The sequence below is a fragment of the Pangasianodon hypophthalmus genome, chromosome 20 (assembly GCF_027358585.1).
Source record: "Pangasianodon hypophthalmus isolate fPanHyp1 chromosome 20, fPanHyp1.pri, whole genome shotgun sequence".
In the NCBI taxonomy this organism is placed as follows: Eukaryota; Metazoa; Chordata; class Actinopteri; order Siluriformes; family Pangasiidae; genus Pangasianodon; species Pangasianodon hypophthalmus.
The window spans coordinates 411,424-436,423 of NC_069729.1; the positions used below are offsets into that span (position 1 = coordinate 411,424).

Consider the following 25,000-nt stretch of genomic DNA (forward strand, 5'->3'; position numbering starts at 1 on the left):
ACAAAGACGATCTCGTAGTGAACGAGCCGATTCAACAGTGATTCAGGATTCAGTTCATTAACAAAATAATTCATAAATTACATATTCTGTCTCTATTGACTTGCGTCATTATCCTTTTTCCTTATATGGTCACAGCTTCCTGTCCTCATTACCCCCAAATGTTTCTGCTGATTTGCTCCACTTGTCTCTTGTTTCCCCAACTTTCCATATTTGGTCACAGCTTCCTGTTCGTGCTGTCGCGCTGTTTGCTGATTGGTTCCGTCCGTATTTAAGGTCTTTTTCTATAACAGTGCTGTGGTTAGCGGTGAGTGTCGCAACAGATAACTGCAGATTTCCAGAATTGAGCAATGTGATATTACATCCACACACACACACACACACACACGAGCATTAATCACACCTGTGATTTGGAACACAACCTGACATCCCCGAGACATTACTTGATCCGACCCGGAACACGGTTCTGACTGACGTCCAAATCCACACATGCATGTTCCTGATTACAGCATCAGTTACCATAGCAACAACAACACACACTGAACAGTGCAGTGCTCTGGAGCTCAGAGTGACGTAGCGCTCTGCTCTGCTCTGCACATCTGCTGCTCGACACGGACACGTCTGTCAGGTGTGTGTAAAGTGGACTGACGAGGAGATTAACACACACACACACACACACAGTTTAACGTGGGTCAGGTGTGTTAATTAGCTGAGAGTTGAATCAGGTGAGTGTGGTGATGTTCCAGCTACATTATACTCACTACTACACTCTCCTGCAGGCCCAAGGTTAAACAACCACATCCTCTGTGTGTGTGTACGTGTGTGTGTACGTGTGTGTGTGTGTGTGTGTGTATGTGTGTGTGTGTGTGGACATATATGTGTGTGTTTGTGTGTGTGTACGTGTGTGTGTTTGCTGTAAACATGTTTACTGTATCTATTCCTCATGTTGGTGTCCTCTCAGCCTGAAACAGATGCATTCTGGGAAACTGCAGTGCTAAAATTAAGACGGCTCCCTATTCCTTATTCCCTATTCCCTACTCCCTACTCCTTATTCCCTATTCCCTATTCCCTACTCCTTATTCCCTATTCCCTACTCCCTATTCCCTATTCCCTACTCCTTATTCCCTACTCCCTACTCCCTATTCCCTATTCCCTACTCCTTATTCCCTATTCCCTATTCCCTACTCCTTATTCCCTATTCCCTATTCCCTATTCCCTACTCCTTATTCCCTAGTCCCTACTCCTTATTCCCTATTCCCTACTCCCTACTCCCTATTCCCTACTCCTTATTCCCTATTCCCTATTCCCTACTCCCTATTCCCTACTCCTTATTCCCTATTCCCTATTTCCTACTCCTTATTCCCTATTCCCTACTCCCTACTCCTTATTCCCTATTCCCTATTCCCTACTCCTTATTCCCTATTCCCTACTCCCTATTCCCTACTCCTTATTCCCTATTCCCTATTCCCTACTCCTTATTCCTTATTCCCTATTTCCTACTCCTTATTCCCTATTCCCTACTCCCTACTCCCTACTCCTTATTCCCTATTCCCTATTCCCTACTCCCTACTCCTTATTCCCTATTCCCTATTCCCTACTCCCTACTCCTTATTCCCTATTCCCTATTCCCTACTCCTTATTCCTTATTCCCTATTTCCTACTCCTTATTCCCTATTCCCTATTCCCTACTCCCTACTCCCTACTCCTTATTCCCTATTCCCTATTCCCTACTCCCTACTCCTTATTCCCTATTCCCTATTTCCTACTCCTTATTCCCTATTCCCTACTCATTACAACCAAAATGATTGAAAAATTCATTTCTTTTAAAATAAAATATAACTTTATTTGTGCCCAAATTTATGTGGTTTAGGAGAGTTACATGATGCAGCTGTTTTCTGAGGTAAAAATCTTTATCTCTTATAAAAATTAATAATAAAAAGCTGAGGTGTTTATTAGAGTCTGAAGTGTTTATTAGAGTCTGAAGTGTTTATTAGAGTCTGAGGTGTTTATTAGAGTCTGAGGTGTTTATTAGAGTCTGAGGTGTTTATTAGAGTCTGAAGTGTTTATTAGAGTCTGAAGTGTTTATTAGAGTCTGAGGTGTTTATTAGAGTCTGAAGTGTTTATTAGAGTCTGAGGTGTTTATTGGAGTCTGAAGTGTTTATTGGAGTCTGAAGTGTTTATTAGAGTCTGAAGTGTTTATTAGAGTCTGAAGTGTTTATTAGAGTCTGAGGTGTTTATTAGAGTCTGAAGTGTTTATTAGAGTCTGAGGTGTTTATTAGAGTCTGAAGTGTTTATTAGAGTCTGAGGTGTTTATTAGAGTCTGAGGTGTTTATTAGAGTCTGAGGTGTTTATTAGAGTCTGAGGTGTTTATTAGAGTCTGAAGTGTTTATTAGAGTCTGAAGTGTTTATTAGAGTCTGAGGTGTTTATTAGAGTCTGAAGTGTTTATTAGAGTCTGAAGTGTTTATTAGAGTCTGAAGTGTTTATTAGAGTCTGAGGTGTTTATTAGAGTCTGAAGTGTTTATTAGAGTCTGAGGTGTTTATTGGAGTCTGAAGTGTTTATTAGAGTCTGAGGTGTTTATTAGAGTCTGAGGTGTTTATTAGAGTCTGAGGTGTTTATTAGAGTCTGAGGTGTTTATTAGAGTCTGAAGTGTTTATTAGAGTCTGAGGTGTTTATTAGAGTCTGAGGTGTTTATTAGAGTCTGAAGTGTTTATTAGAGTCTGAAGTGTTTATTGGAGTCTGAAGTGTTTATTAGAGTCTGAAGTGTTTACTGGAGTCTGAGGTGTTTACTGGAGTCTGAGGTGTTTATTGGAGTCTGAAGTGTTTATTAGAGTCTGAAGTGTTTATTAGAGTCTGGCACAAAAATCTGACTGTTTTACTGAATTATGAATTTGTGTAGAACGTTTGTGAGGTTTGTGATCAGAGACCTGCTGCGCTGAGATTAATGTAGTGAGCCGCAGAAGGGTTTATGTTTCTGCTGAATGAAGCTGTGCATGAGTTAAAACAGCCAAGTCTCACCGTTTGAGTCATGTGACCTAAACCTTATTTAAAAAATATGCTAATGACACTAGCTAATGTTGAGAAAGAGGCTAGCTAGCACACGCACATGCTAACATCAGCGATTTGTCCAACTGCTAAAGTAAAGAAATAAACTTACACACACGTGAAGTTTACTCGCTGCTGGAAGAGGGATATAATATTCACAGTGATCTCTGGTTATCTAATCTGCATGGATCATTCTGATTGGCTGCCCTTTTCTTTCTTCTTGTATGATGTCATATTTTGTGATGTCGCAGATTTGTAAAGAAGATTCCGAGCAGAGACGTTTTTAAAAACAGGAAACGCGGCACAAAGTCCAGCGCTGGAGTGACTAAAGCCGTGATTAGTGCAGGGTGCAACTGGGTGTGTTTAATTACTGATGGGAAAACTGGAGGACACACGCTAGTGTGTGTGTGTGTGTGTGTGTGTGCGGGTGTGTGTGTGTTTATGGCATTTTGCTGGAAACATGAGGTCACATGAGGTGATTTTAAGTTTCGATATGTATGCAGGTTGCTTACGATCACCTGTCATCATGTGAAGGTTTTCTTTTTCAGGCTAATGTAGCTAACATGTAGCTCCGCCCACTGAAGCCCCGCCCCCAAAGTTTAAAAGTGTAATTACAGTAGAAGCTGAAGGAACTTCACCCTGTGTAAACACACTGTACATTTACACAATCACTTATTTCAGTGAGGTTACGGAGCGAGCAGATGAAGATTAGAGCAGAAAAGTTTATTTTTAGTTTGGAGTTAGCGTTAGCATTAGCATTAGGCTTGTAAATTAGCATTCGCGTTAGCATTAGCATTAGGCTTGTAAATTAGCGTTAGCGTTAGCGTTAGCACTAGGCTTGTAAATGGTGTCACAAAGGGTGACATTTAAACATGAACTTGATTATTTAATGTAAACTGAGATGTGAATCACAGTGAAATCTGAGCTAACGTGAGCTGTAGTAGAATAACACTCTGTTACGTCTCACTTTAGCGCTGTTAGCACCGGTGAAGGTCAAAGGTCACAGGCTACAGCAGAATGTTCACGGCGGCCATGTTAGTTTTTAAAATCATAAAATCTTACTGATATTTTTAGTCAAATGAGGAGATATAAAAAACCTCTCTAGGAGTGTGTGTGTTGCCTGTGTGTGTGTGTGTGTGTTGCCTGTGTGTGTGTATGTGTGTGTGTGAACTGTATCTCTGATAAATATCTTTTATTACACACTTTATTTCACATTTATTATAGCAACAGCAAACAAATACACACAGAGCGTGATGATAAACACCACACAGGATAAATAATACACAAACAAACTAATAATAAATAAATAAACTACACTGCCATGTCTATTATTTTATTATTTATATATATATGTATGTGTGTGTGTGTGTGTGTGTGTGTATATATCGTTTATATGTAACTCTATGTATACAGTATAATGTAAGTATATGAATATGTCATATATTATAAAAAATATATATAATCACTACGTTATATATTTATGTATGTGTGTGTGTGTGTGTGTGTAAATATCTGAAATGTGTACCTGTAATATGTATCCGTATAAATAAATACAGATATTAATAAATAGTATATATATATATATATATATATATATATATAGTGTATAAAATTATAAATAGTGTAATTTATTAAATATGTGTCTATATAATTCTATATAATCTGTAATTACTATAAGTATCTATAACATCAGTGATTAATATACTTCTGTATCGTGTGTGTAACAGTCTGCAGTGTGTGTGTGTGTGTGTGTGTGTGTGTGTGTAACAGTCTGCAGTGTGTGTGTGTGTGTGTGTGTGTAACAGTCTGCAGTGTGTGTGTGTGTGTGTGTGTGTGTGTGTGTAAAACAGTTTGTAGTGTGTGTGTGTGTGTGTGTGTGTGTAACAGTCTGTAGTGTGTGTGTGTGTGTGTGTGTGTGTGTGTAACAGTCTGTAGTGTGTGTGTGTCTCGACTCCTCCTGAATCTCGTGCTGTGTCATTAAAGCATGTGCTGCTGATGTCACTTTATGATTTTCAGAGTAAACGGGAGCGGCTCTGTTACTGTCCTCCGACACATGACCTTTGACCTCGAGCAGTCGTAAAATCCTCAAATGTGAAACAGAGGAGGTAAACAGTGTGTGTGAGTGTGTGTGTGTTAACAGAATGTGAGTCATTCTCAATTTGGTTAAAAATAAATATGCAGAACACACACACACACGCACACACACACTGCAGACTGTTACACACACACACACACTGCAGACTGTTACACACACACACACACACACACTGCAGACTGTTACACACACACACACACACACTGCAGACTGTTACACACACACACACACTGCAGACTGTTACACACACACACACACACACACTGCAGACTGTTACACACACACACACACACACTGCAGACTGTTACACACACACACACACAGCATGTTTTTCACATGATATTATCTGGGGGAAAAAAGTATCATGTCCTGAAACTGCAAACATGACATCATGTGAATAATGTGCGATAAAATAAATCCACATGAAATATATTCCAAATATAAAAATAAAAAAAATCACATGTGGAGAAAATTTAAAAATAAATAAATAAATAAAATCAAAATAAAAAGCACACACACTACATTTGTAAACATGTTTGTGGTTCGTCCTGAGTGCAGCGCTCTCCAGTCCAAAGTTCCACTAATAACTCCTTACTGGAACTGAGCTTTTATGACTATAAAACACACACACGCACTCACACACTGCAGACTGTTACACACACTTACACACACACGCACTCACACACACACACGCAGAGTGTGAGAGAAATAAACACAGTGTGGAATTGTGTGTACATTGTGTGTTTTATTCATTAAAAATGAAATTAAATATCCTGTGAGTGTGTGACGTGAAACTCAATAAGCAATGAGGTGTAAAAACTACACACACACCTTCTGCACACACACACACACACACACACACACACACACACAAAATGCATTTTCAGCACCACACACAAGAATTTAATTTGTTATAACCCTTAATGAGGGATCTTACATTTACACATTAATAAAAAAAAAAATGCTGAAAATATAATTTAATAAATTAATAAAATTTAAATTTAAAAAACTCTAAATACATAAATACAATATTTCTGATGTTATATTATTATTAATAACATATTAATGTTACTGTATTTAAAAATATATGTTTAAAGATCAAAGCAGACTTTATTATTCTGAATAAAATCATTTCTTTGATCACAAAAATGACGAAGATTGATGTGAAATAAAATCTTTAAATCATCATGAAGGATGTAACACACTGTGTATGAAGAAAACACACACACACAAATACACACACACACACACATTAGAGGACATGTGATTGGATAATTAGTTCACTCATAGGTTCACTGGATGATTGTGTTGTAAGTTGTGACACTGTTGTTGCAGAGTTCCACACCTTTAACCTTTAACACAGCGGCTCCAAAACTAGCGCTCACTAAATCACATTACAAACACGAGTCTCCTCTTCTGTTTTATTCGTTTATTTTAGAAATGAATATTAAATATCGCTCTGGCTATGAAGACCCGTGCTACAGGACGTGCTGAATGGAGAGTGTACGTGATATTTTAGTCGTTTTCACTATGCTGATGCGCTGAGCTAGCGTAAGAGTTCAGCTCTGCTAGCTCCTCAACACCATCGAGCGTCTCCGAGTGGATCAGCAGACGTCCTGAAAACAAACCCGAAAATACACAGAAACAAATTTACAGCTTATACATTATACATTATACCTCAGGAACAAAATTAATGTAGAGTGGTCAAGAGGTGGGGGCACAGAAACTCCATCACATCTGTTAGAGGGTCACAGAAACTCCATCACATCTGTTAGAGGGTCACAGAAACTCCATCACATCTGTTAGAGGGTCACAGAAACTCCATCACATCTGTTTTGAGATCACAGAAACTCCATCACATCTGTTTTGAGATCACAGAAACTCCATCACATCTGTTTTGAGATCACAGAAACTCCATCACATCTGTTTTGAGATCACAGAAACTCCATCACATCTGTTTTGAGATCACAGAAACTTTTGGGAGCCGCTGATGTAAACGTTCCTCCACAAGGACAACTGAAGAACAGTTGAAGATTCTCCAGTTTATAAGAGTGTATAATAATATGTGTTGAATACTGCAGTATACTGTACAACTGACTATCAGCACACACACACACACACACACACACACACACACACATCATGCTTCAAGTGTGTTTGCTGTTTACACTCATTAATTTCACTCAACATTAAACAGTGGAGATTTTAATCTGCACTGCAAAGGAAACTGGGCTGTGTGTGTGTGTGTGTGTGTGTGTGTGTGTGTAATCTGATGCTGTCTGATAAATCTCCAGCTCTGGTAACAGCATTGTGTGTGTGTGTGTGTGTGTAGGTGTGTGTTTGTCGATGGAGGATAAAGTTCTACAGCTCTGTGTGTTAAACCTGTTTGACTTCATTAACGCTGAGGGTCAGACGAGGATCAGTTCAGCACCAGTTCATCAGATAACACACACACACACACACACACACACACCACCTCCTGTTCAAACACACAATAAGTCACTGTTTCATGTTTCATATTGTGGATTTCAGGTGTTGAGGTTGTGTGTTTCGGTGAGACGCCGTGACGCTTGTATTCCTGCGTGTGGTGTTTATAATCGCAGTTTATAAAGTTATTGCGATATTGTGTTACAAAAAAAATATCGCTGGATGTTTTCACAAGTCGGTATTTTACACCTCGACTGTGTCGCACTTCATCCTGTCGTCACTTCACAGTTGTTTTATATCAGAGTTTGTTTTTTTAGTTAAATAACACGAGCTACTCAGTTCCATAAACTGTGTCCTCAGGGCAGAGAGCACGCGTTCACGTGTCTGCTGTTACAGGACGTACGTCTAAAGCATAAAAACAGTAATATGACAGAAGTTTTGTCATGATTTTATCAGTTTGCTGTTTTTCACGAGTTCAGCTGCGACACCTGACACCTCCTGAGTTACACCTCTATCATAACAACCTACAAGATTTCACCCATGAATACCTTCACCAAACGTTCTACTCCTGATCTCTTCCATAAATTCTCACAAAGTCTGAGAGCACGAGACAAAATACTTCCGTTTCAATCTTGTTTAATTTAACACAAACGTTTTCATTACAGTTTATATCACCATCAACACCACGAGTGAAAAGAATGCAGGGTTTTTTGCACTCAAGCTCGACACGCTGCGGGTTTGTGTAAAACCTGACGCTCCGAGTCGGATCAAATCCATCCGAGTTCCTTCTGAACACGCAGATCAGACTCGAGCAAAATCCCAGCTTTCCTACAAAGGAGTTCAGACGCCATCGATATCACACGCTTACTGACATTTCTACAGACCAAGTGCAGAATCTACAGCATAACGAACATTTCCTGTCCTTGTTTTAAACTTTTCAAATGAAATAATGAATAAATTCCCAGATTCTCAGAGACTGTTGGACTTCTCTGTATGTCCCTGAGGAAAAGTTCCTCCCTGATGCCTTGTAGTAGTTTTGCTTTAAGATCATCACAGCGTCTGCTTTCACGTCACCATCGCGAAATAAAATCATGTTTTATAATTTGCGATCCTCTCCATTTTTCATATTTTTGATGTTTTATCATGACAGCCTGCACAGGAAATGAGTTAGTACACTCTCAGAAAACAAACAGGTTCTTCTTTAAGGGTTCTAACACTTTCTGAGAGGATGACGTTGTTGTTGTTGTTGTTGTTGTTGTTGTTGTTGTTGTTGTTGGGTTCTAACACTTTCTGAGAGGATGACATTGTTGTTGTTGTTGTTGGGTTCTAACACTTTCTGAGAGGATGACATTGTTGTTGTTGTTGTTGTTGTTGTTGGGTTCTAACACTTTCTGAGAGGACGACGTTGTTGTTGTTGTTGTTGTTGTTGTTGTTGTTGTTGGGTTCTACACAGAACCTTTAGCACTTTAACACAGCGGTTCCTAAAGCGCTCGCTACCCCACGTGGACTCGCTTCATTTACAAACACGAGAGTCTCCTCTTTTGTTTTATATTTTTATTTTAGAAAATAACATTTGTGAAAAGCTACAAATACTAACCTCGCCCCCTGACTCCGCCCCCTGACCTAAACCTTAATCTTCATATCTTTTTCTACTAATTATTAGAGTTGTGTGCGTTGTAACTTGTGAGACTGTGTAGCTCATAAACTAAACCTATTAGCTGAGATTGTTGTTAACGTTTATAGGTCTTGTGTAATCTTTTAATTCCCTAAACTATGTCAGCTATGAGAGCGATGAATAAACAACTGAAAACCCCGGCGCTTCCTTCCAGCATGAAGGGAGTGTTCCAAATGCTACGTGCACACTATCGTGCACACTTCTTAGCTCGCTAATACGGACTACATCGTAGTGATGAGTGTTTAAATGGAAATCGTGTTAGATTTGTGTTTCGAGACGGGAAGCTACAGGGTTAAAGTTGAGAAAACACTGTTGTTAGAAAACTGAGAAATGTGGATGCTGTGAAAAAGCCAGCTAATGCCTGAGGCTAATGTTTTTAGCTAGCTAACACGCAGCTGTAGAAGACACAGTGAGAGTGAGACAGAACTGTCAGCATTTCCTTCAGATGTGTTGAAATATTGCTGAGAAAAAACTCAAATTACACTGTAAACACACTTCACATTGAGCGCTAACTGCTAACTGCTAACTCCGAGCTGTCAGAAACCAGGCCTCTGTTTTCAACACTACAGTTTATATAAATCAGATCTGAGCAGAAGAAAAATCTAGATGCAGGATTTTAAAATAAGCAGAAGGCCTGAAGCTGCTGACTACAGCGGGGTTAAACAAGGCTTCGCTTACGGTTAAACTAAATGAACCTGCAGGTCGAGATTTTTTTCTGTCAGGTAGCTTTATGAGTTATGGAGTGTGATACGGATCGATGCGCTGAGGCTGAGAGTGTGCGGGTGGGAAAGTGAAAGCATGAAGTGGAATAATAACCGGCCTGGTTACTCGTTCACTATATCGTGACAACAACACAAGAAGCTGATATCACTCTCAGCCAATCACAGCCCTCGGCCACGCCCCTCCTGCTCCGCTTTACTGGCAGTGCTAACGGAGTTTCCAGTAAGTTACGTGCCTGAAGCCGATCCTGAATCTGTGCCAGAAACACCTGCTGAACAGGTACAGCGCTCTCGGTGCCTCCACCACAGGTGTGAATGGCCTTTGTCCTCTTACAGTGTCAAATGTCTGGGTGCTTTATGTGTGAGTGTGTGTGTGTGTGTGAGTGTGTGTGTGTGAGACAGAAAACTCTGTCATAATTCACACACATGATCTTGAAGGCGTACACTAACAAGAACTCTAACAATGTGAAAATATTTCAGACATTTCACCTGCTGCATCCGAACCTCCTCGTTTTTACTGCTCTAAAACATGCGTGTGTGTATCACTACATCATCAAACAAATAAACAAACAAACAAACAAATAAATAACATGTAGTGAGTTCATTCTGGTCTTTTTAACATTTCATGTGTAATTAGCAGTTCCACGCTTCACGTTAAAAATCTGTTCTGTCCAGCACTGATGGACTACACAACACTCGCAAAGCACACGGTTAATATTTAACACAAACCACAGTGTAACACAACAGCAGCGTGCGCTGTGCTCCGGCGAGGAATTAAACCCCGAGCACAACCTCGACTCCAAACCCGCAGAGCGTAACACATATTCTAGCGTTAGCTCTACTACTTAATTTTCTAACAAATCCGCTGTTTATTTGTTTATTGTGAATGTTCACGTTAATGCAACAGGTGATCTGAGACAATGCTGAGACAACACTGAGACAGCACTGAGACAGCACTGAGATAGCGCTGAGATAGTGCTGAGACAATACTGAGATAGCGCTGAGACAACACTGAGATAGCGCTGAGACAACACTGAGACAGCACTGAGACAACACTGAGACAACACTGATATAGCGCTGAGACAACACTGAGACAGCGCTGAGACAACACTGAGACAGCGCTGAGACAACACTGAGACAGCACTGAGATAGCGCTGAGATAGTGCTGAGACAATACTGAGATAGCGCTGAGACAACACTGAGATAGCGCTGAGACAACACTGAGACAACACTGAGACAGCGCTGAGACAACACTGAGACAGCACTGAGATAGCGCTGAGATAGTGCTGAGACAATACTGAGATAGCGCTGAGACAACACTGAGATAGCGCTGAGACAACACTGAGACAACACTGAGACAGCGCTGAGACAACACTGATATAGCGCTGAGACAACACTGAGACAGCACTGAGATAGCGCTGAGATAGTGCTGAGACAATACTGAGATAGCGCTGAGACAACACTGAGATAGCGCTGAGACAACACTGAGACAACACTGAGACAGCACTGAGACAACACTGAGACAACACTGATACAGCGCTGAGACAACACTGAGACAGCGCTGAGACAACACTGAGACAGTCACACGGAGCGACTGCAGGTTCATTCACACAAGAACCGAACGTTTATCAGAAACGTCCTTTATGAACGTAGTAGATTAGCGGAGTTACTGTTACAGCCCTGAAGTTGATTATTTTCCCATAACAGCTCCACACACAGTGTTTTATTCCTCTCATACCACAGCAATTTATTAATCATACTTTTTATCTCTTTATACTTACTTTTAATATTCGTGAAACATGATAGTTCCTGTTGTCACTTACGTTATAGCAGCTATAAACACTCGTTCCTTCACCAGTTCCTTCACCCTCTTTATTCTCTCTCTTCAAGTTAATAAGAGAAAAAATCGCAGCTTGTTCCGCATGTTACTGAGAAACCGCAAAGAAGCGTAAACTCCTCTGTCCTGAAGACGTCGGAAAACTTCCAGTTACAGCTTTACCTCTGACTGTTACAAAGCGCTGACACTGGAGACTCCTTCCATCACTGTTACATAAACACATTTCTCCTTACAGAAAATGTCACCGCATCGATGATTAATTTTTAATCGTTTATGCGGAGCGTCCGCTGTACAAGTCCCAGTGAACGAGCTGTTACTATAGAAACGATAACGCATTAAAGCATGCGCATTAATATGAATGTTATATTTGTGTTTTTTATAAAATAATGGTGTATGTGTGTATTTGACTGTTACAAAGCGCTGACACTGGAGACTCCTTCCTTAAATGTTATTTATGAGATGTTATCTCCTCAACATTATCAACAATTTTAATAATCTGTTTATTATCAGTGGAGCGTCCGCTGTACACGTCCCTGTGAATGAGCTGTTACTATGGAAACGATAACGTATTAGAACGAGCGCATTAATATAAACCTGCGCTACTGTCAGAGCTGCTGTTAGAGAGAATTAATCAACACCTTCTGACCAATCAGAGTGCAGAATTCGACAGCGCTGTGGTGTGATGTGCAGTCGCCTCCATCGATTAGCGATTGGGATTTAAATTCACAACCTTGTGGTGATTCTTTTATTCACATTATACAATTTAAAATAAAGTCACTAAAATAAAATGTGGATGTTGTGAAGAGGAGGAGCCTCAGAACTGCATCAGCCAATCAGATCATCAGATAATCAGCCAATCAGCCCTCTGTCTCTTTATCCAAACTAAAGAGACATACACACTTTACACACAACACTGACTGCATGGTTGAGTCCATGTTATATGTGTGTGTGTGTGTGTGTGTGTGTGTGTTTACACACTGCGGCTCACACACACAGCTGAGAGACCATCTGGAGTATAATACTGTCTCATTCAGAGCAGTGCATTGTGGGTAGACGGGGTCTGGAGGGCTGAGTGGGCGGAGCCTCACCTGTATGACACTGCACTGATGTTCACACACTCGCTGATTGACATCTCACACTCACCTCACACACACACACACACTCACTTACACACACAGACACACTCACACACACACACACACAGACACACTCACACACACACTCACTCACACACACACACACACAGACACACTCACTCACACACAGACACACACACACACACACATGTTGTGTGTTATGTAATGTTTCCGTTAAAGCCGTAGTGTGGTGTGCAGTGAAGACAGCAGTCAGATGATTTTCATTTCATAAACTTTATTTTAAAAAATTTTCTGATATAAAATACAACAATGTGTCATACGCAATAGAGAATATCGTTTCTGTGATATAAATCTGAGAAATATGTCTCATACAGGAGACAGCGTGTGTGATTAAAACACACACCATCTAAACAGAACAAGCCCTCACCCTGAACACACACACACATTCATCGTGATTGTTACCTGATTTGTTATCAAGCTTTATTAAAGAGAATAAACACAATAATAATAATAATAATAATAATAATAATGATAATAATAATAATAATAAGTGTGATGTGATGATGTTCTGTAGAAACTTCATGTGGCAGTAAAATGATTAACTGAGATTTTTATCTCTTCACTTTGTTCTACATTTAAACAACAACAACAAAAAATTGATTTAAAAATTGAAAAACTGTACATTAACCTTTGACACTTATTTTCCAGCAGACACAAGACCTGAAAATGTTTACAAATGTATAAATTTACGTTCCCTGTGTTTCAGTACGGTTCCTAAAACAGCCTCGCACAGTTCCTCTAAAATCTCGACACGTTTATCATCTGCGTTACACTCACAATTTCTTTACAGCAAATCATTTAAGATAACGAGGGGTTTCTACTGGTTCCTAATGGGATCTAATGTGCTCCTGGTGGACTGTAATGGTCTGTAGTTTAATGGAAATTGAGGTTCCTAATGGTTCCTGATTTCCATCATCTACTCATGACAAAAAGTTCCTATTGGGTTCTGATGGTGTTTAATAGGAACCAGAACCTCTCTAATGGAAACCTTTAAACCAGACCATTACAGGCTTTACTCCTGGACTGTAATGTTTTTATTTAGTAAAGTAAAATTAAAGTGAAGTAAAACTCAGTTGATTTTAATGTCTTCTGGAGAATTTGTGGAAATAAAGAGGGGAAGTGGATGAGTGTGTGTTAAAAACAGCACTGAAACACAGCCTGGGAGTAAAAAAATAAAGAAATCTCTGTAACCTTCATCAAAAGCTCCACTATAACCACACGAGGTCATGTGACGGTCACGCCTGCGTGCCATTGGACAAAAGAAGTGTCAAATTTTAAGATAACAACATGAATTACAACACGACGTTATTATCGGTTCATAAAACCTACTTTAGCCAGTACAGGCTTACAGCGTCTCTGTTACGCTCCTCCCTCAGGGCGGGGAGTTCAGCTACCAAACCAGCCTTCACGCTATCCAGGCGTCTCTACAGTAAAGTCCTTCATGATGTCTTTGCTCATGACACCTTCCACGTTCCTCCTCACGTTCCTCCTCACGTTCCTCCTCACATTCCCAGCTCCTCCAGCTTCCACCCGCTCGAGTTCTTCCCGAACTTGTAAACGAGTCTCCGGCCGTCCACTCGCTCCAGAATTTCTCTCTTGTAGTAATACCTGCAGAAAACAAAGTCCAGATTAGAGCACGTGTCTGATTGGCTGGAGGACGATGACGCAAAAAACACGTAGAGATGTTTCTTCATCTATCATGCTACCACATTAGCTGCATTAGCGGGTGATGCTAAATGTAATCTGTCAACACTTCTGAGGTAAATGTTAAAGTTCCTGATGTTTCTCATTTCCCATCTCTATAAAAGACTTAACAGCTAGCCAGTTAAATTGCTAGCCTAATTAATTAGCTAGCTTTAGCTTGATGACCATGTTTCCCTGTTGCCTAGCAACAGTGTTCTCACAGCTTTAAGCACTTAAACCGTGAGCGTGGTGTATGTTAGCCTTCTCATAACGAAAGCATGTGTTTTATAGATAATATTCTATTATTACATTTAATTTCACACCCATCTGTAATATCCTTGTGACTTCATGATAATGAGAATTAATTGATGATAATTAATGATAATTATGAGCAGTTAGTTGTGGGTGGAGTCTCACCTCATTGCTCGGCTCAGTTTCTCGTAAGTCATGCTGCTGTTTTTCTTCTTCTGACCCCACAGCTGAGCCACGGCCTCCGACTTCAGGAACTTAAAGACGCCGTCTCTGCGATCCTCCCACTTCATCAGGCCCTGGTTCTTCTCCGGGTGGATGAGAATGTCGCGGATGAACTCCCACAGGTGTGTACCGCGCGGAGCTGTCGGGTCAGAACAGGAAGTCGGTTAACTCTCCTGTAGCGCGCGCTACTTAGCAAACACAGTCCCAGGGACTCAGTGACTCAGAGCTCACTCACCATGTTTGTTCTTTTTGTTCTCTACGAAGTGCTCGGAGCCGCGGCCCAGTTTAGGAGGTCGACCTCGTCGCTTCTTCTCCACAGGCTCCTGCTTAATGAAGCTGTCTGAGAGAAATCACATCCAACACACACGTTAAACACGACATCAAGAAAATACACACATGCACCGTTATTTTATAAAAAACACAAATTTAACGTTAATATTAATGCGCTCGTTCTAATGTGTTATCGTTTATGGAAGGAGATTCCATATTCCATATTGATGGAAGGAGTCTCCAGTGTCAGCGCTTTGTAACAGTCAGAGGTAAAGCTGTAACTGTAAGTTTTCCGACGTCTTCAGGACAGAGGAGTTTACGCTTCTTTGCGCTTTCTCGCTAACATGCGGAACAAGCCGTGTTTTTTTCTCTGTTTATAGCTGCTATAACGTACATGAGAACTGACTTGTCTTACATTAAGTGTAATTATAAACGGATAAAAACTTTGACATTCATTAATAAGCTTACATTTGTAATCATTGCTGTGGTATAAGAGGAATAAAGCACTTGGGGACGTGCTGTTAAAGGGAAATAACTCCGTTTCATCACAGCACTGTGTGGTTGATTATTTTCCCATAACAGCACCACACACAGTGTTTTATTCCTTACACACTGATCACGTGATGGTTCTGTCCTAGTAACTGAGAGCCAGACACTTGATTATTATTAATAATAATGTAATAATGTTTATGATTAAAGCTTACTTGGTGAGTACGTGTAGTGCGTCTCTGTGTATTCATGATCTGAATCACTTCCAGCGGATTCTGGAGAACTCGGGTTCAAGAAACTTCCTGCAGAGAGACAGAAAATAACGCTATACTCCGGAGAAAACTCACTTTAATCATATTAGCAGTGAATATTAAGAGTAATGAGTGAGATGGTTGTGTATTTAAACCAAGAGTTTGGAGGAGATTATTAGAGGATTATTAGAGGATTAGTAGAGGATTAGCTCTGACCTGTGATGGAGCTCTGCAGACTCTCTGAGTACGACTCGTAGCCATTGTCACTTCCTGGTGTTAGCTGTGTTTTATACTCGTTGTAGTAGCTGAAGTCACTGTCTTTGTTACCTACACAGTGAAGATACACACACTACATGACTGTACTGTTCACCATCTGTCCCATTCTCTGTGTGTGTGTGTGTGTGTGTGTGTGTGTGTGTGTCTCACCTGTGGGAACACTCTGGACGATCACGCTGTCGAGTGTCGGACCGTCGTTGAACGGTGATTGGGGGAGGTCCAACAGGAAGTTGCTCAGCAGCTCGTACGTCTCGTTCAGCATGCAGTTCTGTGTGATGTCCTCAACTGGAGACGGAAACAGGAAGTAGAATTCTCACCGTCAATGTTTTCACTCAAAAGTCACTATCAAGTCTAATGAGAGTCCACTCATCCCAATAACTCCGCCCCTCACCCTGTCCCTGACCCCGCCCCTCACCCTGTCCCTGACCCCGCCCCTCACCCTGACTCTGTCCCTGACCCCGCCCCTCGCCCTGACTCTGTCCCTGACCCCGCCCCTCGCCCTGACTCTGTCCCTGACCCCGCCCCTCGCCCTGACTCTGTCCTGACTCCGCCCCTCGCCCTGACTCTGTCCCTGACCCCGCCCCTCACCCTGTCCCTGACCCCGCCCCTCGCCCTGACTCTGTCCCTGACCCCGCCCCTCGCCCTGAAGCTCTTCTCGAGTCGTTCTCTGTGTTAATGTTATGATTTGTGTGTGATGTTTGTGAACACGTGTGTGAGTGCAGCGTGTGCTCGTGATCCTCACCGTGTTTGTGTTTGAGGTTCTCGAGGCTCTGGTGCAGTGTCTCCCCGAGCTGCGGCCCGAAGGTGGCCATCATGGCGTCCCTGCTGAGCGAGCACAGCACCGAGCCGTCCATGTTACAGCAGTCCAGGTTCAGCAGCGTGGCGTCATATTTACTCTCCTCCACGTGGAAGTCGACCCAGTCCAGCACGTTACGCCTGCTCCAGAACTGAGGGTTCACCTGCTGCCACGGACCTGCAGGAGGGGGCGGAGCTACAGGTGAGGCTGTGTAAACACCTGCACAGGTGAGCTCTCGTGCACCAGTCACACACAAAACACACACTCTGTGCTGCACTGGAGGACTGGAGAATGAACTTCACTGTCTGTCTGTCTACCTGTCTGTCTGTATGTCTGTCTGCCAGTCTGTCTACCTGTCTGTCTGTCTGTCTGTCTGTCTGTCTCAGGTAAACACAGAGAGAGAGAGTGATCTCAGAGCTCAGGTGTGTTCAGAGATGATTTACTTTTTCATCTGAAAACAAACAGCTTCTGTTTCAGCCTTATCTCTCCATGACATAAGTGTGTGTGTGTGTGTGTGTGATGAATAGAGCTGCATTCCTACAGGAATGTTAAACATTTTGCGCGTTAATCATTTCTCAGCCTGAGGTCACCATGTTCAGCCATGTTCAACACTGCACAATACACACTAAGCACTCAACACTACACACTCCACTAGAGTAAAATACTTAGGAGAACCTGTGACTATTAACCTCATCGCAGCCTACACACACACACACACACGCACACACACACACACACACACACACACACAGGCAGGGTTTGTCAGTGTTGCTCAGTGCATGTCTGTGTGTTGGTGTGTAACAGTGTTAATGCTGAAGTGTGTCCTGTAGGTCATTTATTTGAGACGGAGGACGACCTTGACCTTGACCTTGACCTTGACCTCTCAGACTGATACTGATAGTGAGATATGATCACAGAGATGTTCTGATAAAGTTCTGAAGTAACTCAGTGAGCAGATTACACTCGTTCCTCAGAGATCACTCCTCCCTGCCACTCTCCCTCTTCAGCTTCTTAATCATATCACCATTTATTACCATTTTATAAACATTATAATATATAATCTAACTATTTTATAATAGAATCATTAGTATTGCTATTACTATGGATCCATTATCTGCCAATACTAATTATTATTTGTTTTGTTTTTATCTATAATTATTTTATTATAATTATTTTTTAAAACATTTTTTCATTTATTAAAACTAATCATATTAATCTGCATTATTTTTATATTGTATATTTTTATTGACATTATATAATAATAATAATAATAATTTTGTTTAATTGTTTTTTGTATTTTAATGAATTAATACATTTTAGTATATAAAAGTAATCATTATAATAAATTATTTATTGATGTATTTTAGCTGTCAGTGTTCTGACTGAGCGTACGCTATACAGTGTGTGTGTGATGTATATGAGCGGTGTGTGTGTGATGAGCGGTGTGTGTGTGATGTATATGAGCAGTGTGTGTGTGATGTATATGAGCGGTGTGTGTGTGTGTGATGTATATGAGCGGTGTGTGTGTGATGTATATGAGCGGTGTGTGTGTGATGTATATGAGCGGTGTGTGTGTGATGTATATGAGCGGTGTGTGTGTGATGAGTGGTGTGTGTGTGTGTGATGAGCGGTGTGTGTGTGATGAGCGGTGTGTGTGTGATGTATATGAGCAGTGTGTGTGTGATGAGTGGTGTGTGTCTTACCGACTGTGTTGTGTACGTTGTTGTTGTTGTTGTTGTTGTTGTTGTTGCAGTAGTGTGTGTCGTTAAACGGTGTGCTGCGCTGCATTGTGGGAAAGCTGGAGGCGTGCAGGCTCGGCTCGCTCGGGTACAGGTTGGCGTTAGCGTTATTCAGGATGTGGCTCAGCTCGCTGGAGGCCATCGCGCTCCTACACACCCACACACACACACACACACACACACACACACACACACATATTAATCACCACTATGTAAGGGTTCCTAATATGTACTTCCCATTTTTAATAATTTAGCGTAACGCTATTAGCCATTAGCATGCATGCTTAGAGATTATGTAAATACACTCACAAGAACATAGAGAATAAAAGAGAAAAAATAATAAACACAATCTGAAATTATAATTTCATTATGATTATCATATGATTATAATTTCAGTGAAAACAATTAAAGACATGAATAATAATTATTATTATAAATAGAAATAAGATGAATGAGTGTTACGATAGCAACAGCACAGTAACATATACATACAGAATTATATAAAAGCAATAAAGAACTTACAGACGGCTTTTAGTGTGTGTGTGTGTGTGTGTGTGTGTGTGTGTGTTTTACCTGCTCAGTGTGTGTTGCAGGTTTGAGGTGTCCGAGTCCCGAGTGTGTGCAGTATAGTCCGCAGTAGTGAGAGTGTGTGTGTGTGTTTGAGCTCGGTGTGTGTGAGAGGTGCAGATTACCTGAGCTCTTCTTACCTGCACACTTTTATAACCAGACGATACACAGGGGGCGGAGCTTAGGGGAGGTAAATTCCACAGAATCAGAACATGACCACTCCCACCTCTTCCTCTCTCTCTCTCTCTCTCTCTCTCTCTCTCTCTCTATCTGTCTGTCTTTCTGTCTGTCTCTCTCGCAGGTATCAGTTCATGTGTGTTAAGGTGCACACACACACACACACACACACACACACCCAGACACTCACCGAGACACACACACACACACACACACACACAGTGGTATATGTATATTTCACCTGTGGACCTGTATGTGCGTGCGTGTTTGTGTGTGTTTGTGTGTGTGCATGTCTGTATGTGTGTGTGTATGTGTGTGTGTGTTTGTGTGTGTGTGTGTCTGTAAGTGTGCATGTTTGCGTGTGTGTATGTGTGTGTGCGTGTGTGTGTTTGTGTGTGTTTGAACTTGAAGAATGAAGTCATTTGTGCCAATATTTAATGTTGTCCAATGTGTGTGTGTGTGTGTGTGCGTGTGTGTGTGAGAGACTTTATCGCTGGTTTCGATTTACTGCAGGAGTGGCTGCTTAATGTTTGCTCAGTGTTGTTTTTCAGACAATCCAACACACACACACACACACACACACACACACACACAATGGACTGAAATTTTATATTGTTAGCTGCTAAACTGAGGGTGTAATCTGATGCTGTCACACTGTAATTAACGCTGTGTGAACAAGCAAGATGAGATATGAACACACACACACACGTGAGCACACACACACGCGCGAGCACACACACGCGAGCACACACATGTGAGCGTACACACATGCGAGCACACACACACACGCGAGCACACACACACACATTAGCTCTATGTTTGTACAAGGTTTTGTTTCGTAATGACTGCATTTACAGGTTGAATCATATTTCTGTCTTTAGATGACAGCAGGGTGTGTGTGTGTGTGTGTGTGTGTGTGTGTGTGTGTGTGTGTGTGTGCTGCCCCCTAGTGGCTGAAATAAGTAATGAAAATTTTTATAACAAATTTTTATAAAACTTCTACACAATCTGAATAAAAGAACTAAAATATCACACATTAACACACACACTAACACGCGCTAACACACACACAAACACACACAAACTAACACACACTAACACACCCACTATTACACACTAACACGCGCTAACACACACACAAACACACACAAACTAACACACACTAACACACCCACTATTACACACTAACACACGCTAACACACACACAAACACACAAACTAACACACACTAACACACCCACTATTACACACTAACACACGCTAACACACACACAAACACACACAAACTAACACACACTAACACACCCACTATTACACACTAACACACGCTAACACACACACAAACACACAAACTAACACACACATTAATACACACACTATTACACACTAACACACACACTAACACACACACTAACACGAGCTAACACACACACACAAACACACATATTAACACACACTATTACACACTAACACACACACTAACACACACACTAACACGAGCTAACACACACACACAAACACACACATTAACACACACTATTACACACTAACACACACACTAACACACTAACGCACACACTAACACACACACAAACACATACAAACTAACACACACATTAACACACAGACTATTACACACACACTAACACACACACAAACACACACTAACATGCACACAATAACACACACTAACATGCACACAAATACACACTAACACATTAACACACACACTAACACACACACTATCACACACTAACCCACACACTATCACACACACACTAACACTTACACTTACACGCACACACACACCTGAGGAGACTGTGAGGAAGCAGAGATTAGAGTCATTGTGACTGAAGCCTCACAGAGACAGTGAGCTGATGCCTTCAGGCAGGAGACGCAGGTTTCCACACTGTGAGCTGAACAGCTGCAGATCAACCCAATTACTGAACACTAAGAGGTGAAGTGTGTGTGTGTGTGTGTGTTGGGGGGCGTTGGTGTAGGGTATTTGTGTAGTAATGTGTGTATGTTACGTGTGTGTTTGGTTGTTGTGTGTGTGTGTGTGTGTGTGTGTGTTGGGGGCGTTGGTGTAGGGTATTTGTGTAGTAATGTGTGTGTGTTACGTGTGTGTTTGGTTGTTGTGTGTGTGTGTGTGTGTGTGTGTGTTGGGGGGCGTTGGTGTAGGGTATTTATGTAGTAATGTGTGTATGTTACGTGTGTGTTTGGTTGTTGTGTGTGTGTGTGTGTGTGTGTGTGTGTTGGGGGGCGTTGGTGTAGGGTATTTGTGTAGTAATGTGTGTATGTTACGTGTGTGTTTGGTTGTTGTGTGTGTGTGTGTGTGTGTGTGTGTGTTGGGGGGCGTTGGTGTAGGGTATTTATGTAGTAATGTGTGTATGTTACGTGTGTGTTTGGTTGTTGTGTGTGTGTGTGTGTGTGTGTGTGTTGGGGGCGTTGGTGTAGGGTATTTATGTAGTAATGTGTGTATGTTACGTGTGTGTTTGGTTGTTGTGTGTGTGTGTGTGTGTGTTGGGGGCGTTGGTGTAGGGTATTTGTGTAGTAATGTGTGTATGTTACGTGTGTGTTTGGTTGTTGTGTGTGTGTGTGTGTGTGTGTGTTGGGGGCGTTGGTGTAGGGTATTTATGTAGTAATGTGTGTATGTTACGTGTGTGTTTGGTTGTTGTGTGTGTGTGTGTGTGTGTGTGTGTGTTGGGGGCGTTGGTGTAGGGTATTTATGTAGTAATGTGTGTATGTTACGTGTGTGTTTGGTTGTTGTGTGTGTGTGTGTGTGTGTGTGTGTGTTGGGGGGCGTTGGTGTAGGGTATTTATGTAGTAATGTGTGTATGTTACGTGTGTGTTTGGTTGTTGTGTGTGTGTGTGTGTGTGTGTGTGTGTGTGTGTTGGGGGGCGTTGGTGTAGGGTATTTGTGTAGTAATGTGTGTATGTTACGTGTGTGTTTGGTTGTTGTGTGTGTGTGTGTGTGTGTGTGTGTGTGTGTTGGGGGCGTTGGTGTAGGGTATTTATGTAGTAATGTGTGTATGTTACGTGTGTGTTTGGTTGTTGTGTGTGTGTGTGTGTGTGTGTGTGTTGGGGGGCGTTGGTGTAGGGTATTTATGTAGTAATGTGTGTATGTTACGTGTGTGTTTGGTTGTTGTGTGTGTGTGTGTGTGTGTGTGTTGGGGGCGTTGGTGTAGGGTATTTATGTAGTAATGTGTGTATGTTACGTGTGTGTTTGGTTGTTGTTGTGTGTGTGTGTGTGTGTGTGTGTTGGGGGGCGTTGGTGTAGGGTATTTATGTAGTAATGTGTGTATGTTACGTGTGTGTTTGGTTGTTGTGTGTGTGTGTGTGTGTGTGTGTTGGGGGCGTTGGTGTAGGGTATTTATGTAGTAATGTGTGTATGTTACGTGTGTGTTTGGTTGTTGTGTGTGTGTGTGTGTGTGTGTGTGTGTGTGTTGGGGGCGTTGGTGTAGGGTATTTATGTAGTAATGTGTGTATGTTACGTGTGTGTTTGGTTGTTGTGTGTGTGTGTGTGTGTGTGTGTTGGGGGCGTTGGTGTAGGGTATTTATGTAGTAATGTGTGTATGTTACGTGTGTGTTTGGTTGTTGTGTGTGTGTGTGTGTGTGTGTGTGTGTGTGTGTTGGGGGGCGTTGGTGTAGGGTATTTATGTAGTAATGTGTGTATGTTACGTGTGTGTTTGGTTGTTGTGTGTGTGTGTGTGTGTGTGTGTGTGTGTGTGTGTGTTGGGGGGCGTTGGTGTAGGGTATTTATGTAGTAATGTGTGTATGTTACGTGTGTGTTTGGTTGTTGTGTGTGTGTGTGTGTGTGTGTGTGTTGGGGGGCGTTGGTGTAGGGTATTTATGTAGTAATGTGTGTATGTTACGTGTGTGTTTGGTTGTTGTGTGTGTGTGTGTGTGTGTGTGTTGGGGGCGTTGGTGTAGGGTATTTATGTAGTAATGTGTGTATGTTACGTGTGTGTTTGGTTGTTGTGTGTGTGTGTGTGTGTGTTGGGGGGCGTTGGTGTAGGGTATTTGTGTAGTAATGTGTGTATGTTGTGTGTATGTTACGTGTGTGTGTGTGTGTGTGTGTGTGTGTGTGTGTGTGTGTGTGTGTGTTCTGCCGTTTATTCAGATCTGGGTGTAACTGCCTGTCAGTGTGAGTTTGATTGTGTGAGTTTACTGTAACATCAGCGTCAGTGTTTCCTCTCGACTGCCCACAATCTCTCCTGAGGGAGACAACAAAGACTCACACTAACACTAACACACTAACACTAACACACTAACACATTAACACTAACACAATAACACTAACACATTAACACTAACACAATAACGCTAACACACTAACACGCTAACACTAACACGCTAACACACTAACAAACTCATGCTAACATTAACACACTAACACATTAACACTAACACAATAACACTAACACACTAACACACTAACACGCTAACACGCTAACACTAACACACTAACACTAACACACTAACACTAACAAACTCACACTAACACTAACACACTAACACACTCACACTAACACACTAACACGCTAACACTAACACACACACTAACACTAACACGCTAACACACACACACTCACATTAACACTAACACTGACACACTAACAATAAAGCACTAACACACTCACACTAACATTAACACTAACACACTTACACTAACATACTCACATTAACACTCACACTGACACACACAGTCCTATGTGGATGAAGAAATAAGTTTTATTTTAAATGTTTGTGTTTTTAAATCTCAGAATCTTCCCCCAGGTGCCTGTGTGTAAGGAATTAAACCTGAAATCAGAAGCAGCTCCTTCATTACGAAACATAAATCATTCATTAAATCAGTAGAATATAAACGACATCCTGTAAGAGTTCCGCGAGCAGCAGGACGAGTTTATCCACAAGCGTAACGATCTAACTATAACAGGATAAAAATGACTCCATTCTCATTCCTGCTGTATTATTATTATTACTATTATTATTATTATTATTATTATTATTATTATTATTATTATTATTATGTGTTCTGTATTTTAGAGAGTGACCCTGAGTTTGAATAAAATATTATTCCATAATTATTCGTTCTGTGTTTTACTGCTATACAAAATATATAAAAACTATTTGTTGTTCTTGATTAATATCATAAATAATAGATAGAAATATATTCTGCTTTATAGTTAAAGTGCAGTTTATACGTCTGTGACGTGGCTGCGTTTTTTCCTGACCTCGTTTTTCATAGTTTAAAAAAAAGCGAGTGAGACACGTCCAGGTAACTTTACCTCCTCTTTCCCACATTTCACAATCAGAGAGGCGTT

At 41.2% G+C, this 25,000-nt stretch overlaps 2 protein-coding genes across 6 annotated transcripts in view; one reads left to right on the forward strand and one right to left on the reverse strand.

Annotated features, from left to right (window-relative positions):
• The window catches only part of LOC113525738 (dihydropyridine-sensitive L-type skeletal muscle calcium channel subunit alpha-1), a 257,951-nt gene that overhangs the window by 228,039 nt on the left and 4,912 nt on the right, over positions 1-25,000 (forward strand). The window contains exon 1 of one of the 4 annotated variants that reach the window (XM_026935274.3): positions 19,092-19,101. The exons of 2 other annotated variants lie outside the window; for them this stretch is intronic. The gene's annotated coding sequence lies outside the window, so the exon portion shown is untranslated. Of the gene's footprint in view, positions 1-19,091; positions 19,102-25,000 lie in introns of those variants that run through there. One more of the 4 variants, XM_053227114.1, reaches the window with a different exon arrangement.
• On the reverse strand, positions 13,163-19,654 carry elf3 (E74-like factor 3 (ets domain transcription factor, epithelial-specific)). 2 transcript variants are annotated; one of them, XM_026935725.3, is made up of 9 exons: positions 19,503-19,654; positions 18,894-19,078; positions 17,137-17,367; positions 16,545-16,679; positions 16,335-16,445; positions 16,083-16,169; positions 15,344-15,448; positions 15,052-15,247; positions 13,164-14,559 (listed from the first exon to the last, which is right to left on the reverse strand). In XM_026935725.3, exons 2-9 carry the CDS (start codon positions 19,069-19,071, stop codon positions 14,454-14,456), a joined length of 1,149 nt encoding a protein of 382 aa, XP_026791526.1. In that variant the 5' UTR covers positions 19,072-19,078; positions 19,503-19,654; the 3' UTR covers positions 13,164-14,453. The 2 variants fall into 2 exon arrangements, with proteins under 2 accessions (XP_053083099.1, XP_026791526.1); XM_053227124.1 differs by lacking the exon at positions 19,503-19,654 and having other exon boundaries at positions 13,163-14,559; positions 18,894-19,094.

Excerpts from the sequence above, each read along its gene's own strand:
- elf3 (XM_053227124.1), bottom strand. The coding sequence starts at position 19,071 with ATGGCCTCCAGCGAGCTGAGCCACATCCTGAATAACGCTAACGCCAAC. Across the intron at positions 16,446-16,544 it reads CGTCCAGAGTGTTCCCACAG|GTAACAAAGACAGTGACTTC; the intron begins GTGAGACACACA and ends TTCACTGTGTAG. Across the intron at positions 15,248-15,343 it reads GAACAAAAAGAACAAACATG|CTCCGCGCGGTACACACCTG; the intron begins GTGAGTGAGCTC and ends CTGACCCGACAG.